The following is a 17399-nucleotide window of genomic DNA, read 5'->3' on the forward strand; positions in this document are numbered from 1 at the left end:
TATTCGTATTCTTTTAACTTTGTAATTTTATTCTTAGGTTTATTCTCACTTATTCTTATAGTTCTTAACTTTGTAAATTTAAAAAAAAAAAACTGCTGCTATAATATTCGTTACCTTTGTACACTGGAGCACTGTGACGAAAGAATTTCCCGCAAGGGATTAATAAAGTATATATTTTATTCTCTATTCTATTCTATTCTATTCTATTCTAAAGCACCTTCAACTCCTCAATGAACTTGTTATATCCAGTTTTATCTGGCATCCGGCCTCCTTGAGATAACGTATGGTACTCCAAGTTCCATATATATATATATATATATGTTGTTTTTTTTTTTGTATGAGAGGTACCGGATCTGCCCAAATAAGTACCGGAACACAGGGAGGCCAAAATTAAGAGGTGCTGGATCTTGTTCCGAACAGCAGACCCTCACAGTCACATTACGGGGGTTAACCTACTTCTGATTAAAAAGTAGGATAACTCCCCCACCTTTCCCCCATCAGCTCATCTTCGGGTCCCTGTCTGCTCGCACGGCTGTAAAGCCCTGTATATCCACACATGAATCCGGTATGTTGTTGTTCAGCCAGGACTCCGTGAGACAAACCAAACTACTCTCTCTGTACAATCACTTGTTCCTCATAAGCACCTCTATGGCTTGTGTCTCCACTTCCTATTGTTCCTTTTAGCCTTTAGCTTAGCCTCGGCTCTGCACCCGCGGTATGGTCTCCTCAGCTCTAGCGAAATGTTTAACCCTGTGTCCAATCGTCAACTGGGCAAAACAGTTCCTCCCTAGTGTAGACTACTCAACGTAATACAAATCACAAAATAAATACACACAAAGACAAAGAAATAAAAAATAACCATAAAAAACAATGAAACTCAGAACTGTGAGGAGGTGAACTAAATAGTTGGCAACCACGATTACCAGTGGACAGAGAGAGTGTATGAGACAGGATAGTTTCACTGAACTTTACCAAACAGTCTAAAATCATGTACAAGTGGTTCTTATGCACACACTGGTTCTCTGTGAGATTTTGCATGCAGGAAATGTATTTGACATGCACAGACGAAGGTCACAGGCAGAAAGGTGACATCAAATGTAAGGGTCCTCTGTAGTGCTGAACCCCATATGTTTAGAGGTTGTGGGTAAGGGCCGATAGAGTTAGAACTGATTACAGCACTCTGGTCTGTATTGGTGGGTTTTCTTTCTTTTGTTGTATCCTATATGAAGAGCTTGGAGGTCAATGGAGTGTTGGCGAGTCATAGCTATGCAAAAACACAGAGGAAGTAGCTTGGGTGGGGCGGCATGCAGCTCTCAGACATCTGGTTGTGGTTTGTTTATGTAAGTTGTCTCTGGTCTCCTCCACCAAAGTGAGACCAGAGCCTTAGAAACGTGCACATTAGGTCTAGTTCTGCCTAAATCTGAAAAAAGGTTTTCAAACAGTACGGTCACAAAATTACACATTTGATTTTACTGATGGAGGGTAGCAGTGGATCTACCACCTCCTTTGAGCCACGATGTAAAATTGTTGATTTTCTGAATGGACTTTGGAGCAGGGTTACAAAGTGACACAAACCTAAGTTTCCTGTATGAAAAGGCTACCTAACAGTGAGATAAAACAACACATGATTTAAGCAAGTGGAGATTTTATTTATTTCCATGTGTCCCTGTGTGCAACCATGTTATAATGTGATAATGATTGTCTGTGACCTGGCGTCACCTGAAATATCCCTTAGACACCATGTTCATGCTTGGCACACTACTCTTCACATAGAGACATTCAGCAGTATTTACCAAACATGTCCACTGAGTTCCACTGGTGACAATGATTTGCACCTTGATGGCCCTGAGAAGAAGAGATTTTCTGATTGAATGCGTGGCTGTCAGCCACTGAGGGTTTTGACATATTTGCTTCTATGAGCTGTGTCAAAGACATTAACTCCGCTGCAGCTCTCAACTATGTAAACTATCTACCTAATTACTGACTTCCTGTTGTTTGATTATAATTCCCGGGTTTACTTGTCGAACATGCTTTAGAATCACAACTCTCTGTCATGAGCTCCTCACATGATCAGAGACAGACTCTCGTTTTATACATGACAGGTAATTTGGTAATCTTTGCATCCCTGAAACACTTTGCTATTACTGACCGTTTTATTGTTCTTAAAGCTGTACTGAGTAACTTAAATATGAGCGAATGTCTTGTTGCATTCAGGCCATTGTCAATTGAGTTCATACAATGCTGATAAGGCTATCAGCTCCACATGACTGTCTCTCTGTGACTCTCAGTGCAGCAGTGTTTTGTTTTTGTCTGTAGGAACATACCTGAGCTGCGCAAAGAGCTTCATACTATGGCTAAAAACAACAAGAAGCAGAACCATGCAAAGGTTCACAAGTGGATTCTACTGCTAAAAATAAACTTGGACATTCAGTAGCATTTCACAATTGTATTTGAATCATTATTTTTTGCTGCTCGTGAACGTAATCATGAAATATTGAAAATGCAGCACCAAAAGCATCATAGGAGCCCCATGATTTGGGTTGTGAGTTAGTATGATAGCTGATTTTATAAGAATCAGTACTAACTGTAGTTTCAGTGTCTGACCCAAGTGATTCTTTTTGAAGAATATGGTTTGTTTTGTTAAACTATATTGTATTACAGTGTTGTTGAGCTTCTCCTTATTGATGTAAATGGTTTTGGCGATGGAACAGTCAGTGTACCACATTAAATGATGATGTTTGTATTTTCATCACGCCATATCTGAAAGGTGACCAAAAGGACAACAGCATGGACTATTCCTTTAAGAGCCGAATGGAGACAGGGGCCATATGGATCAAAGAGGAGGAAAAATGTGGAGATTTAAGTGAAAAAAGATCAAAAGTTGTTTGAAGGAAGGGAAGATGAGTTGGGATAAGTTTGATCAGAGTAAGCCAGTTATAGAGCCCTGTTCCTTTGGTGTGAAATGACCGATGTATGTGAATGTAACACCAGGAAAGTGAAGGAGGACTCTCCATTGAGCTGCTGTTAACCATTGCCAGGCTGGTTCTTTTGCTCCCCATTGCATTCTTTTGGAATCTAATGTTTCCCATATGTTGGAGAGTATATGGGCTGTGGCAACAATGACAGCACAGAGCTATAAAGGAGAACCGGTGGAAGCAGAAAACACAGCATAAAGCTGGAAAAGATTTCATTAAAAATCATGTGTCTGATTGAGCTTATTTCTTTCAAATTTAACCCACTTACTGAAACAACTTAACACTACAACTACAAATACAATCAAATGTGAACATGACAAGGCTTTCAACTTCCTCGTATGTGAGTGTGTGTGTGTGTAACAATCAGCACGGAGAGCTTCTCTGTGTGGTCGCTCCGTCAGTGGCATGGCTCCACCCAGGGACATGTCTGATGGTAAAGGCTGCATGGATAGATACCAGCGGGTAATCCGTGCGTTTGAGTCCCGCATGCAGTCATCCATTTGTCATCGTAGGCGGCATTAGCAGAGCATGAGCACCGAGCCTGACAGTGCAGCACTGTTCTCATGTCTCTGCTCATGTCTGGACCTAATCACACAGCATGCATGGCTGTACAAAGTTTAGATGGGTCCAAACGTACCAAAATACCGTTGTTTGCCGTTGTGTATTGAACCGAACAGGGCGTATCGAACGGTTTGGTGAAATACTGAATGTTATTGCATCCCTAATATTCAGTAAAAAAAAAACAACGATTTTTCATTGTTTACTCAACTTGTTGCTGGTTTTCTCAGGGCTGGTCACACATGGAGCATATGTACTGTATAGCCTAAATTCCCTTTTGTCCTTTAAGTAAATCATGATTCTATTGTACTGGTTTCTGTAAACACGGTCTTTCTTTAAAGCTGTGTTCCCTATGTATCTTTGGACTTTTCTTAGGGTAACTCTACTATTTTGCCCACTGTATTCATCCTTCTCTCTTCCCATCCCGAAACACTCTACATTTAAGTTTATCCTTTCTCTTTCTCAGGCCCAGATTCAACTGGATTGTGGAGAGGACAACATCTGTGTTCCTGACCTCAAACTGGCTGTTATCAGGTGAGACCATTGACTTTATCAAATACAGGTCGTATTCATACATCAACTTGTGTTTCAGAACTTTACATGTGAAATACTGTAGAGCTAAGCATACAGCACGCAGTAACACCATATCAAGTCAATACATTAGATAAATGGTAAATGGTCTGCATAGCACTTTTCACATATGCTAGCAGTTAGCATCATCCATGATTGCTAAGTGTTATACACTCTGTATTTAGAAAAACTTAAACTTTCACTTACACCATCTTCACAAACACTAACATGGTACAACATAAAAATATTTCAAGGTAAATGTTTTTCGACACCAGACAATGAAAATAATTGGCCGTGTGTTCACCCGTGCACAAGTTTTATGAAGACACTGAAAGGAGGAGGAGATCACATCAATCACACAGCACAGTGAGCTAGTGAGTTTGTTGAAAAGAATCAAGGAGCAGAGGCTCAGGAATCATAGGTGAACATGACTGCGCCTCAGTTACATACGTAAATATGCTGTTTACAGATGTGGAAGACAGAGCCCTCAGTCTTGGTACACATGCTTAATCTTGTATCCCTGTTGCAGATGGTGTATCAGTCCATTCACAAAGCAAATACACACTCTGATGCTCCCCCGTGTGGCAGCGTGTTCTGTGTTTTATTACTGGAACATGTGATTTCTCTTAGCTGCACAAATATGTTCAGTGGAAAGACTTCACATGAAAACAACAAGACAAAATGATTCAGCACTTTAACTAAACAGAGTTTCCGCTCGCTGACACACAGACGCTGCATTTCTCTCTATATTTAATATTCACAGCACTGAGGTCTGTCACTGGTGAACTTTACAATTTCACCCCTCAATATTTCCAACAAATGAAACAGTTGTCAACTCTTCAGAGGGTTCTCAGCATCTGCATTCGCTAAACTCTCTCCAGCCTAATTAAAGTCACGTGGCAGTCCTTTACCTAGTGTGGGGTCAGTGTGTCCAAGATCCCATGATCCTGTGTGTGTGTGTGTGTGTGTGTGTGGGGTGTTCCAGGGGTAGGCAATGAAAGAAGAGCCCTGATTGTGGACCCTGAACCAGACACCTTTCTCCCCATTGCCCAATAAAAACATTCATTTACTGCCATGGTCAAGAGCTGCTGAAGAAGAGCAGGAGATTGTGGGTGTGTCTGTGTGGGGTGGTTGATTGTCGAGAGGATTTATCACTTACACCAAAAGTGTGTTTGCAGAATATGCAGAATGGGGGTGTAGGTCAGTTTCAGGGTCAGTTTCCTGAGACAAAAAGCAGTGATGAGATTTGTGTGATTTAGCACGTCAGTCATGGTCAGATATGCAGCAGGAGAAAATGGCCTCAGAGGAATTGTCTACAACAGAGATGCATTCAAATACTTAACGTCTCTGTTTTTCACTACACATCACAAGTGCTGAAACGAACCTGCTTTTGTTGGTTGATTTGATTTTATTTCCTTTGCAGGGCTTTTCATACGTGTCCTGATGCCAATTTAAAAAAAAAAAACCATTACTTTCTTTGATGATGATGCCAATTCTGTTGCATTGTTTATTTTAAATCAAATTTTGTTATTATGGCTGGGACTGTGTGTACTTACTGCACTAAGGTCAAGGCATTGCAATTATGTATACATATATATATATATATATATATATATATATATATATAAATATATATATATATAAATATATATATATATATATATATATATATATATATATATATATATATATATATATATATATATATATATATATATATATATATATACATACATATAGATTAATATTCATGCTTCAAATAAATCAATTAAGAATCTGTGAAAACATTTAGGAGGATCTCATCGAACATGTAAGACAATAAGGGTGCATGTCCCTCATCTGGACAGACTAGCCTCAACCGGTTGGGGAGAAAGGAAAAATGGGGGACAGAGGAGAGGTGGGGGAGTGAAAAGACAAGAGGGAGATGAGATAGAGAGAAGAAAGAGACCAGGAGCAGATACACAACCAAATGTACAACAGTATGTCAAGTCCCGCCTGTTAACTACGCAGCAGTACCGAAGGACCCAGATGACGCGAGGGAGGAGACGGGTGCTGCATCAGCAGCAGCAGCAGTCTCCTACTGCAAACCGATGGGAAAATGTAATTCGGGCCGGGTCGGGTTCAGGCAGACAATTCATGCTTGTGTGTCGGCTGGGTCGGGTTTGGCCTGCGGACAGGATCGGGTCAGGTTGTAATTTTCGGCCCCTTGAGAACTCTATTATACTGATATCATCTTTAATTATAGCATAATATTAATGGTGATGATATGTATGATAATAATAATACTATAATAGCCTTGAAACTGGATCCTGCAACCTGTAGGATGAGGACACAGAGAGCGAGGGAGAGAGAGAGAGAGAGAGAGAGAGAGAGAGAGAGAGCGAGAGAGCGAGGAGAGGAGAAAGGAATGGAAGACACAAACCAGGGAGAAAAAGAACAAGGTTAATGACATATAAAAAGTCATATTCATACCCTGAGTGTGACAGAGTGCAGTCTAGGTCTATAGCAGCATAACTAAGAGCTGGTCCAGGTTTCCCTGAACCAGCTCTAACTATAAGCTTTATCAAAAAGGAAAGTTTTAAGTCTAACTTTAAATACAGAGAGAGGCTCCGCCTCCTGAACTGTCGTTGGGAGCTGGTTCCACAGGAGGGGAGGAGTCTGGTAACTGAAGGCTCCGCCTCCCATTCTGCTCTTACAGACTCTGGGAACCACAAGTAAACCTGTATTTTGTGACCTTAGTGATCTGTAAGGGTGATAGGGTAGAGGAATAAAGTTGATGCTGGTAGACAAATACAGAGAAGGTCAGAGGGAGCTGCATTGTGCCTTTGTAGATCTGGAAAAAGCCTATGACAGGGTACCAAGAGAGGAACTATGGTACTGTATGAGGAAGTCTGGAGTGGCAGAGAAGTATGTTAGACTGGTGCAGGACATGTATGCCAACTGTGAGACAGCGGTGAGGTGTGCTGTAGGTGTGACAGAGAAGTTCAAGGTGGAGGTGGGACTACATCAGGGTTCGTCTCTGAGTCCCTTCTTGTTTGCGGTGGTGATGGACAGACTGACAGATGAGGTTAGACAGGAATCTCCATGGACTATGATGTTTGCAGATGACATTGTGATCTGTGGTGAGAGCAGAGACCAGGTGGAGGAAAAGCTCGAGAGGTGGAGATATGCTCTAGAAAGGAGAGGAATGAAGGTTAGTCGCAGCAAGACAGAATATATATGTGTGTGAATGAGAGGAACCCAAGTGGAACCATGAGGCTACAGGGAGTGGAGATAAAGAAGATGGAGGATTTGAAGTATTTAGGGTCAACAGTCCAGAGCAGTGGAGATTGTGGAAAAGAGGTGAAGAAACGTGTTCAAGCTGGTTGGAATGGGTGGAGAAAAGTGTCAGGGGTAATGTGTGATAAAAGAATATCAGCCAGAATGAAAGGAAAGATATACAAGACAATGGTGAGACTAGCAATGCTGTATGGTCTAGAGACAGTGGCACTGAGGAAATGACAGGAAGCAGAGCTGGAGGTAGCAGAGATGAAGATGTTGAGGTTCTCTTTGGGAGTGACGAAGATGGATAGGATCAGGAATGAGTCAATCAGAGGAACAGCACATGTTAGATGTTTTGGAGATAAGGTCAGAGAGGCCAGAATGAGATGGTTTGGTCATGTACAGAGGAGGGATAATATTGGTAGAAGGATGCTGGGGTTGGAACTGCCAGGCAGGAGGTCTAGAGGAAGACCAAAGAGAAGGTTTATGGATGTAGTGAAAGAGGACATGAAGTTAGTTGGTGTGAGAGAGATGGATACAGAGAACAGGGTGAGATGGAGGAGGTTGATTCACTGTGGCGACCCCTGAAGGGAGCAGCCAAAAGGAAATGAAGGAGAAGAGGGTTTTGAGGAACTATGTTTAAATTATCAATATCAATACCATAAGTTAAAACAAGGTCCAGGGTGTGATTAAGGCAATGAGTTGGTTTATTAACGTGTTGAATAAAACCTATTGATTCCAACAGCGAGTTACACAGCACAGCTAAGACTATCACGGTCAACATCTACATGGATGTTGAAATCCCCTGCAATTATGATTTTATCTGTCTTAAGCACTAACTCAGATAAGAACTCAGAGAACTCTGAATAAGGTGCAGGTGGACGATAAACTGTGACTATCATCATTGGTTTCTGTGATTTCCAACTAGGACGAGATAGATTAACAATAATGATGAATATCCTGGTTTGGGCTTGGGATTGATTAATAATCTAGTATTAAAAATGGCTGCTACTCTTCCTCCTCGGCCTGAGCTTCTAGGAATATAGGTGTTAGCATGAGTGACACCTCATGCAACTCTCCAAACTATCTCCAAACTATATAAACGCTATCCAAACTCTATCCAAACTCTCAACTGACCGCAACTCTCCTTCAAAAACCCACATTTTGAATGGAGCCTGAGGGGTCTATACAGCTGTAAAACCTCGCGGCAAAATCTGAACCACTTCACGAAGCAATCACGTGGTACAGCAGGGCAGCGAGGCTTCGGACGTCATAATTTTTGGCTCCTCCCCTAAATGAAGCAAGCCTCTATATGCGCATCGCGGAAACGCCCCCTCCCCTACTCTGCACATGCTTTGAAGCCTGGATACGGAACGTCACATCACTAATACGTCGATAATAAGTTTGAACATAAATATTAATGAGCGACGAATAAATTACTAAAACCTGCTTTGTTGTAATCTTTAAAAAAAAAAAGTAAAACAAAAACCGATCATTGCCTTCATTTATTCACATTTCTCATAAAGGTATCGTAAGGTTCCCTGACAGCAGCCGTTCCCGAGACCTTTTATGGCCTTTAGGAAAATGAAAATGTTTATATTCATTTCAGAACATTCCCAGTTTTGTAAAGCAAACCGTGCAAAAACACACTCATGCCAATACTGCTGTTCATATTGTAAAACACGTATGTTGTGTTTTCCTGCAGTGACAGAGCAGAGGTGTACCTGGGCGATGACAACTCCCTGAGTCTGATCTTCAATGCAAGGAATGAAGGAGAAGGAGGTGCATACGAAGCTGAGCTCTATGTGCTCCTCCCTCCTGAGGTGGATTACAGCGGGATAGCACGCAACAACGCGGTGAGGAGGACGGCAGTTATTCCTGTACTCCTAGTCAGGCTTTCCATTTTTTACAGCTGTTTTTTTTTTATATATATCTATAATGATTTAACATTTGTGTGTTGTGTATTTTCAGAGTTTGACACAGCTGACGTGCAGCTATGAAGCAGAAAACCAGACCCGTTATCTTGTATGTGATTTGGGAAACCCCATGAGGCCTGGCAGCAGTGTAAGAATCACATGTACTGACATCTAACCACATAACTTCTAATGTCATTCTCTGTTTAGAGCTTCATGTAAGGCTGTGTGACTTATAATAACATGGTATTACTGTATTCATCAGTGTAATACAGTCTAAATATCAAGTTGTAATGAGAACTGGCCTGAAACACAGCACACAGCCGAGGTTAGCTGTTGTCATAGTAACAGTAAGCAACATTTTCTTTATTGTCATAATGATCATTTTCACATTCAGTGATCAAAGACACATGGTCTGTGATTATAAAGCGCCGTCAGGTTTAGTTGTTGCTTAAGGACACATCGACATGTCGACTGTGCCACATCATCACAAACACTTATGCATCATCATGATGGAATATCTATTATAATCATCAATGAATGAAACTTGTTTGAAATAAAACACATTGAGATATTTTATTATCATCAACAAGAGGGCAGTATTGCATTTCTATGTGCTGACAAGTGTGAAGAGTATGGTTGATTTGTGTTTAATATTTTTGTGTGTGCTTGGGGGTAAATTCCTAGTTACTGGCCGGCCTTCGCTTCACTGTGCCCAGACTGACAGACTCTTACAACACAGTACAGTTTGAGCTCCAAATAAGGAGGTACGTAACTGTTTTTGTTTTTTAATGCTTCTAAACTCAGTCAGAAAAACAACAAATATGAATTTAATGTTTGTGCAAAAGTCACAGTTTTGGTCCGTACCTCGGTTGTGATGACGTCACGGTTTGGTACATTTTCAGTAAATGGAAAGAAATGTTTATTTATTGACTCAGCGGATAATTGTCCATCATTTCCTGAACAAAGGACGTGTTTTGTTTTGTTTCCTTTTCTTATTAAGAATTATTACAACATTTAAAGGTAAACGTTCTCACAGACTAAATATAACGTAAGTACAATAATAAAATGAACATTAATTATTGCAGCATGTAGAAAATACAGTTAACATTTTCAATTTGGGTCACACGGTTGGTGCAGTGGTTAACACTCTTGCCTTTGAAGAAGACCCGGGTTCCCATCCCGGTTGGAACAAGGGTCTTTAGCATGGAGTGATATGGGGGTTAGGTAAACTGATCACACACTCCTGATCAAAATTTTAAGACCAGTTGAAAAATTGTAAGAATTGACATTTCGTACTGTTGGATCTTAAGAAGGTTCTAAGTCGCGCTTCAAAATGCAAAAAGAAGAAATGGGAGTGAGACACAAAACAATGTGTCAGTAAGTAAGTGATTTATTGAAACAAACATTAAAGTGAAATAGGCTGTTCATCAGATCAAAAGACCACAGCCTTTAAAAGCTTAAATCTTTGCAAAAATGTAAATTCATTTTCTGTCAGGTATCCACACTGTCATGACCTCCTGATGGCAAAGGCAAAAAAGGTTTTCTCTCTTTGAACGCGGTCGGATTGTTGAGCTGCATCAGCAAGGCCTCTCGCAGCGTGCCATTGCTGCTGAGGTTGGACACAGTAAGACAGTCATTTTGAACTTCTTCAAAGATCCTGAGGGTTATGGAACAAAAAAGTCAAGTGGTAGACCCAAAAAAATGTCACCGGCCCTGAGCCGGAGGATCCAAATGGCTGTCCGTCAAGACACGGGACGATCCTCGGCCCAAATTAAGCTGTCACTGGTGCCAAATGCAGTCCCATAACCATGAGACGGCATCTGCGAGAGAAGAGTTTAAGAACAAAACACGTCTTCAAAGGCCTCGTCTCCTTCAACGGCACAAAATTGCCCGTTTTGGAGTTTGCACGAGAAACCAAACATGGAAAGGTGGCGCCCCCTCCACTGTGCCGTGTAGCAAACATCTCAGGTGGGATCTCCTTGTCATGCCAGTGATGTTGGAAACCATCAGGACCGTCAAGGTTCCATTTTTTCTCATCAGAGAATAAAACTTTCTTCCACCTACTTAGAACCTTCTTAAGATCCAACAGTGCGAAATGTCAGTTCTTTAAATTTTTCAACTGGACTTCAAATTTCTAAAAATTTACTAAACATCAGGTGTGTACAGTGTAGTAGTAGCAGCCTGTAGTAGATTACAGACTGTAGGTAAAATATGGCATCTTCTGTCCCTCTGTTGTCTGCTGTAGTAAAAATGCAAATAATTCTGAGAGTGAGGTGGTGCTGCACGAGCTGGAAGTGGCTGCCATGGCTGACGTCATCCTGCAGGGGTGAGACATCGACTGAACGTCATTACATGACTGTTACAGTATAATCCATGAGTGTCACAGCCATTATATTTCAGAATGATTCGTTTGGACAGTTGCACGTTAACCATGTCATCAGTCTATTAACCCACCGCTGTTTCCATAATCCATTCCACTCGATCATCAGGACTTCAGGTTTTCCTTGTTACCTACAACAACTCGCGGCACGCATGTGTAACATATAGGTCACGTTAGATTAATGTTCAAAATTAAATTCAACTGAATAAACCTTAGTCACACCCTCCATCTTGTTTTAACTTATGGTTTTGATATTGATCAATAATGATCGATACTGATCATTATTTACTCACATTTAATTGTATAATATTGAACTACAATAACATCAATAAGAAATACTGTCTGATAATAATATGAATACATTCAAAGAGACAGTTCAACCTTTATTTAAGTCTGTACATCTGAAGGTACCTGTTGTGATTTTACTGTGTACTACATGAGATTGTGTTGGTGAATCAGAAGAGACGAGCACCGTGGTTTAACTCTGATACTCGCGCTCTTAAACAGGCATTACGTAGATTAGAAAGAAGATGGCGTTCCACTAATCTAGAGGGATTTTATGTAGCCTGTCAACCCATCTCCTTCTCTCTTGATAAAGGCGCTTGAGTGATGAAGGATACTTCAAGGGTGTGCACCCCCATTACAAATGCTTTTGACGCCAATCATTGTTTACTGTGTGTGTGTGTGTGTCACAGTGTTTCACGGCCAGACAAACTTGTCTTTCCTCCTCCAAACTGGACTGTTGAGCAGAGTCTGAGGGACGAGCAGGACGTCGGCCCTGAGCTTCAGCAGGTCTATGAGGTAGAGCTGTGATTTCTGATGAACCCTGCATGCTTTCATATGTACATTATTTATCTCTGAGAGGCTATAGAGTCCTGAAATACCAGGCTGGTTTCATTTGTGCAAAGATGTGCAAACACTGTAATGCACGTCATATACCAGAGAGATTTGTTAGCAGGTGTGTGGAGTCGACTTCCTTTAGATTTCCTCCTTCTTCTCTGGTTTATGTGTAAGGTTTTTGTGGGTAGAGCCATTCTTTCTGTGCATGGTAAGATTCCACTTATCACATATATGTTTACACCAGGGGTGTCTAAACTACGGCCCGCAGGCCAACCACGGCCCTTAGTGAGATGATGATGAAATCGCCTTTGGTCACGTGTCAGCTGGAAAGGAGTTGCACTTTGATGTGTTGCTTTCTGATCTGTGAGGATCTGGTGAAATGCTCTCCATCCCAGGGCATAGTAATCTTCTATAATCTATAATCTTCACTTTCCTGATGAAAAACAGCCAGGGAACAGATTACTTGTGTGGTTCAGTGGTTAGCGTCTCACACCATGACTGTCTCTGTGTTTCAGCTGGTCAATCATGGTCCTAGTGTGGTGAGCCAGCTGACATTAGAGGTGAGGTGTCCTCTGAGGGCTCACGGCCATGAGCTGCTCTACCCTGTGGAGGTGCTGACTGAGGGGGCGCTCAGCTGCTCCCCAAAAACAACCATCAATGCACTGAAACTCAAGGTGCTGTGTGTGTGTGTGTGTGGGGGGGGTCATTGGTTGTGTTCCTGTCGACCTGACACTGTGAATGTCTTCATGTGTGCAGCTCCTGTCTCCACCAGCAGAAGATCCCACGTCACTGAAATCCAACACCAGGCGTCAGCACATGCAGAGGAGGGAGGTGCACAGAGATCCTCTGGCTGAACAACGAAACCTGGTGAGACCATCAGAGAGGTTTCATGCACATGAAGCTACTATATGAAGGAGGTCTATTTCATCAACTACAGACAGTGTTAGGTTGATGGAGGACAGTAAATAGATCAGTGATTAACTGAGAATTAAGTACAAGTACATTTCAACAAAGAAGAGAGGAAGTTTATTTCCTTCTTTATTTATTTTTCTTCTCATCTGATAACAAAACACTTCATTAGAAGCTCATGTGTGTGTGTGTGTGTGAAGACCCATGAACTGTGTTCCTCTGGTTCCTCCATCTCCTCCTTCACTCAGCATGTAGATAAAATCACTGCACCATGGTTCAATGAGTGGGCAGATACGCTTTATGTTGTATATTTAAACTAAAGTGGTCTCATGAGGACGTAGGAAGAGGAAGCTCTGTGCTCTGATTCAGGCTTCAGGTTCTAATGAGGTTATTTCTTTCAACACAGGAAATGGGAAAGCTAGAACGAGCTCTGGTCAACGTCTCCCGCTGTTTGGCTCTAATTGCTCCTGAGATGAAATCAATAGGGTTAATAATATACTGGGTTGACTTGGCGCAGCACTACACAGTGATGTCACATGATCATCTTTAAATAGCAGAAACCAGAGAAATAATGTTGCGTAATTAGACCTTTTATGGACATACTCATTTACATGATTCTGTACAGTTAGCAATGTGAACTAAAAGATGTCATGAGTTGTGAAAGTCAGCCACAAACATCACATGTGCACTGACGCTGCGTAAGAGTGCAAATGAAACACATGTGAAATATCAAATAATATAATAATATTATATTATATTATACATAATATAAGAATATCAAAGTCGTTGGGATCTGAACCCATTTTTTTCAATATTGGGGTTCAGCTTTGAAGAGTGAGGAAACAATTTCAGTGGTGAGTGAGGAGTGGATGATGGCAGAAATGAAGGAGGGACAGGAGGCAGCATCTGACCATGAGCTCTGAGGGTTCAGCAGCAGTGGGAGGTGCAAACTGGAGAGAGATGACTGTGTGGGTGGAGTTACATATTAATACTATATATAATACTACTGCTAATGATAATTATACTACTGCTAATGATAATAATACTACTGCTAATGATAATAATACTACTGCTAAAGATAATAATACTACTGCTAATGATAATTATACTACTGCTAATGATAATAATACTACTGCTAAAGATAATAATACTACTGCTAATGATAATTATACTACTGCTAATGATAATAATACTACTGCTAAAGATAATAATACTACTGCTAATGATAATAATACTACTGCTTATGATAATAATACTACTGCTAATGACAATAATACTGCTGCTAATGATAATAATACTGGATCATGGATCACTATAACTGGATCTGGATTCTGCAGCCCAGGAAGGAAAGGCATAAACTAGTGAGAGGAAGAACAAGGTTAATAACACATAATGAAATTATATTCATTCATACCCTGAGTGTGAGAGTGTGAGGTCTATAGCAGCATAACTAAGAGATGGTCCAGGTTTCCCTGAGCCAGTTCTAACTATAATCTTTATCAAGAAGGAAGGTTTTAAGTGACATGATCCTTAAGACTCTGAACTCCTGTTTTGAAGCCTCAAGATTTGCAGACTGGCTGGTCCCATGTTGACATTTTGCAAAGTGGAGGTTAGGGCTTTAGATCTTTAAATGAACATTAACTTTTCCCTTTCCCACGGGTAAAACAGCAGTATTCTGGTCTGTCTGTCCACAGAGCTGCTCTACAGTGGAGTGCTGGCAGCTGCAGTGCAGCGCCGGGCTGATGGAGAAAGGAGACAGTGTCATTGTGACTGTTCGCTCCAGAATCTGGGCTGAAACATTCATGGAGGTGAGACTGCTCACAGCAACAATCAGTGCAGGAAACTGACATCATTTACACAATTATTAGACTGCCCTCTGCTGGTGGTCACTAAACTACAACAACAGTTTTTATGTCCCACTCAACATGCTTATTCAAACTAGCTACTAAATTAAAGGCTATTAAATCTATGATATCTTAAGAACATGTTCACTATATAAAACACCCATATTTATCTTTCTAAACCGCTCACTCTCACAAAACGTCACAAAACAACACATTTGTACTTACCTTATACATATGGAGTTATACATGTGCGGTATACATATATATATATATATATATATATAAACACATATAGGTGTATATTCTATTCTATGTTTTCAATCTTCAATATTTTTTCTATATTGTGAATTTACAGCAATTATATATATGCATATATATATATATATGCATATATGCCAGATGGCGCCTCACTGTGGCAGCCTGTTGGAGCAGCTCTCGCTACTTTCTAGCTTTTTCCTTTAAAACTTTGTCTTTTTCTACGTTTTTCCGACTCTTTTAGTGTGTTTTATTATTAAACTACAGGCACTAAGTGGATTATTCCTGCCATAAAGGCTCTCCTTAAGGAGAAAAAGAGAGCTTTTAGGTGAGGAAACAAGGAGGAGCTAAAGACTGTACAGAGGGAACTTAGGAGAAAGATCAGGGAGGAGAAGGACAGCTTCAAGAGGAAGAAGGAGGATCAGCTGCCGCAGAAAGTTATCAGCGGAGTCTGGAGAGAAAACCATCTCTGGCCACATGAAGCTAGACTCCCAGGCTGTAGGGGACCAGAGGTGGGCTAATGACCTGAACTTATTCCTCAGTAGGTTTGATCAGTCTCCACCTGACCCAGCCAGCCCTGCTTTCCTTTCATCTGAATCACCAGTACACTGCCCAACCTCCAGCCCCCTCCCTACTGTTCCCAGCTCACCTCCCACAAGCTCAACTCCTTTCATCACACAACCCCCCTGCTCCAATCTGACCTTCTAAAAGGGTAAAAAACACAGCAACAGGGCCACAACAAGCACGCTGTACTTGGTGCCCCTGGTGCCCGTAGTTAAATAAAGAAAACACACTAAAAGAAGAAGGAAAAATTGTAGAAAAGACACAGTTTGAAGGGAAAAAGGCTTGAAAGTAGTTTGTTAGTCACTGCTACTGCGCATGCCTCTGCCATCGTGGTTCCGGTAGTGGGAGTGGCCTCACCTGGTTACTAAACACATCACTTCCTGTTTATTCTTTACTTCCTGTTTCACACACTCACACACACTGGTGTTATGTAGCTTGTCTTCATTATGCTTTTGACATTCATTGATCTAGATAATCCAATTAAACTTGTGTTATTTAGATTCATTGATTCAAGTTACCCGATATTGTGTTATTTAATTTAATAAATTGTTGTGTCTTTTGACCATGAATACTGTGACAAACAGGGGTTGAGAGAGCCAGTGCATGAATTCATACCTTCAATACAGTTTAATTTGATATCTTTTAAACAATTTGGTCAGTTACAGTGATTGTTTGCCTGATTTTAAAGGCATATATTGATTGTCTTTCCCCAACTCTGTCCACAGAGAGCCTATAAGCAATATTCTCTGGAATGCTCAGTTCAGTACGAAGTGGTCAAGATGCCTTACGCCATTCCCCCCAAATTCAAGGCACTGGGATCAAAAAAGGTGATGTGAAGGTGAACCTGTTAGATAGCCAGGTGTGAACAGTGGAGTGAATTTGTCACGTTGTTTTCTGTTGTTCAGGTGGTGACGGCTGTGATGTGGAACAGGACGGAGGGTCCGTTCTTTGTTCCATTATGGATCATCATCCTGGCTGTTGTCGCTGGACTGCTGTTACTGACCCTGCTCATATATCTACTGTACAAGGTAATCATGTCACAAACCAACAGTGTCTGACTCAATATTAACACACCAGACATTTTATCTCCCTGACAATTCTTCTATTTTCATTCTGAAGCATTTTTATCTGGTACCAGGTACTATTTTTAGTACTTGCTCATCCGAGATTCCAAAAGCGTGCTGAGAAGGTAACTATGCAATGATTGGTCAGACTGCCGTCCACTGATTGGCCAGAGTGCCGTCACAGGAAGAGACGTCCCACGCACAAATCAAGCCCAACTGTAGATCACTTAAAACCACTTAACAATCCTAAAAACATGGGTTCA

At 41.1% G+C, this 17399-nt stretch overlaps 1 protein-coding gene across 1 annotated transcript in view; it reads left to right on the forward strand.

The window, feature by feature from the left end:
* The window catches only part of LOC122764749 (integrin alpha-5-like), a 71758-nt gene that overhangs the window by 44426 nt on the left and 9933 nt on the right, over positions 1-17399 (forward strand). Inside the window, exons 19-29 of the mRNA XM_044018673.1 lie at positions 4000-4067; positions 9070-9220; positions 9336-9428; positions 9965-10044; positions 11526-11606; positions 12356-12461; positions 13016-13174; positions 13257-13367; positions 15104-15217; positions 16798-16899; positions 16978-17100. Coding sequence (XP_043874608.1) covers positions 4000-4067; positions 9070-9220; positions 9336-9428; positions 9965-10044; positions 11526-11606; positions 12356-12461; positions 13016-13174; positions 13257-13367; positions 15104-15217; positions 16798-16899; positions 16978-17100 — 1188 coding nt within the window. The remainder of the gene's footprint in view (positions 1-3999; positions 4068-9069; positions 9221-9335; positions 9429-9964; positions 10045-11525; positions 11607-12355; positions 12462-13015; positions 13175-13256; positions 13368-15103; positions 15218-16797; positions 16900-16977; positions 17101-17399) is intronic.

The sequence above is a fragment of the Solea senegalensis genome, unplaced genomic scaffold (assembly GCF_019176455.1).
Source record: "Solea senegalensis isolate Sse05_10M unplaced genomic scaffold, IFAPA_SoseM_1 scf7180000017644, whole genome shotgun sequence".
In the NCBI taxonomy this organism is placed as follows: Eukaryota; Metazoa; Chordata; class Actinopteri; order Pleuronectiformes; family Soleidae; genus Solea; species Solea senegalensis.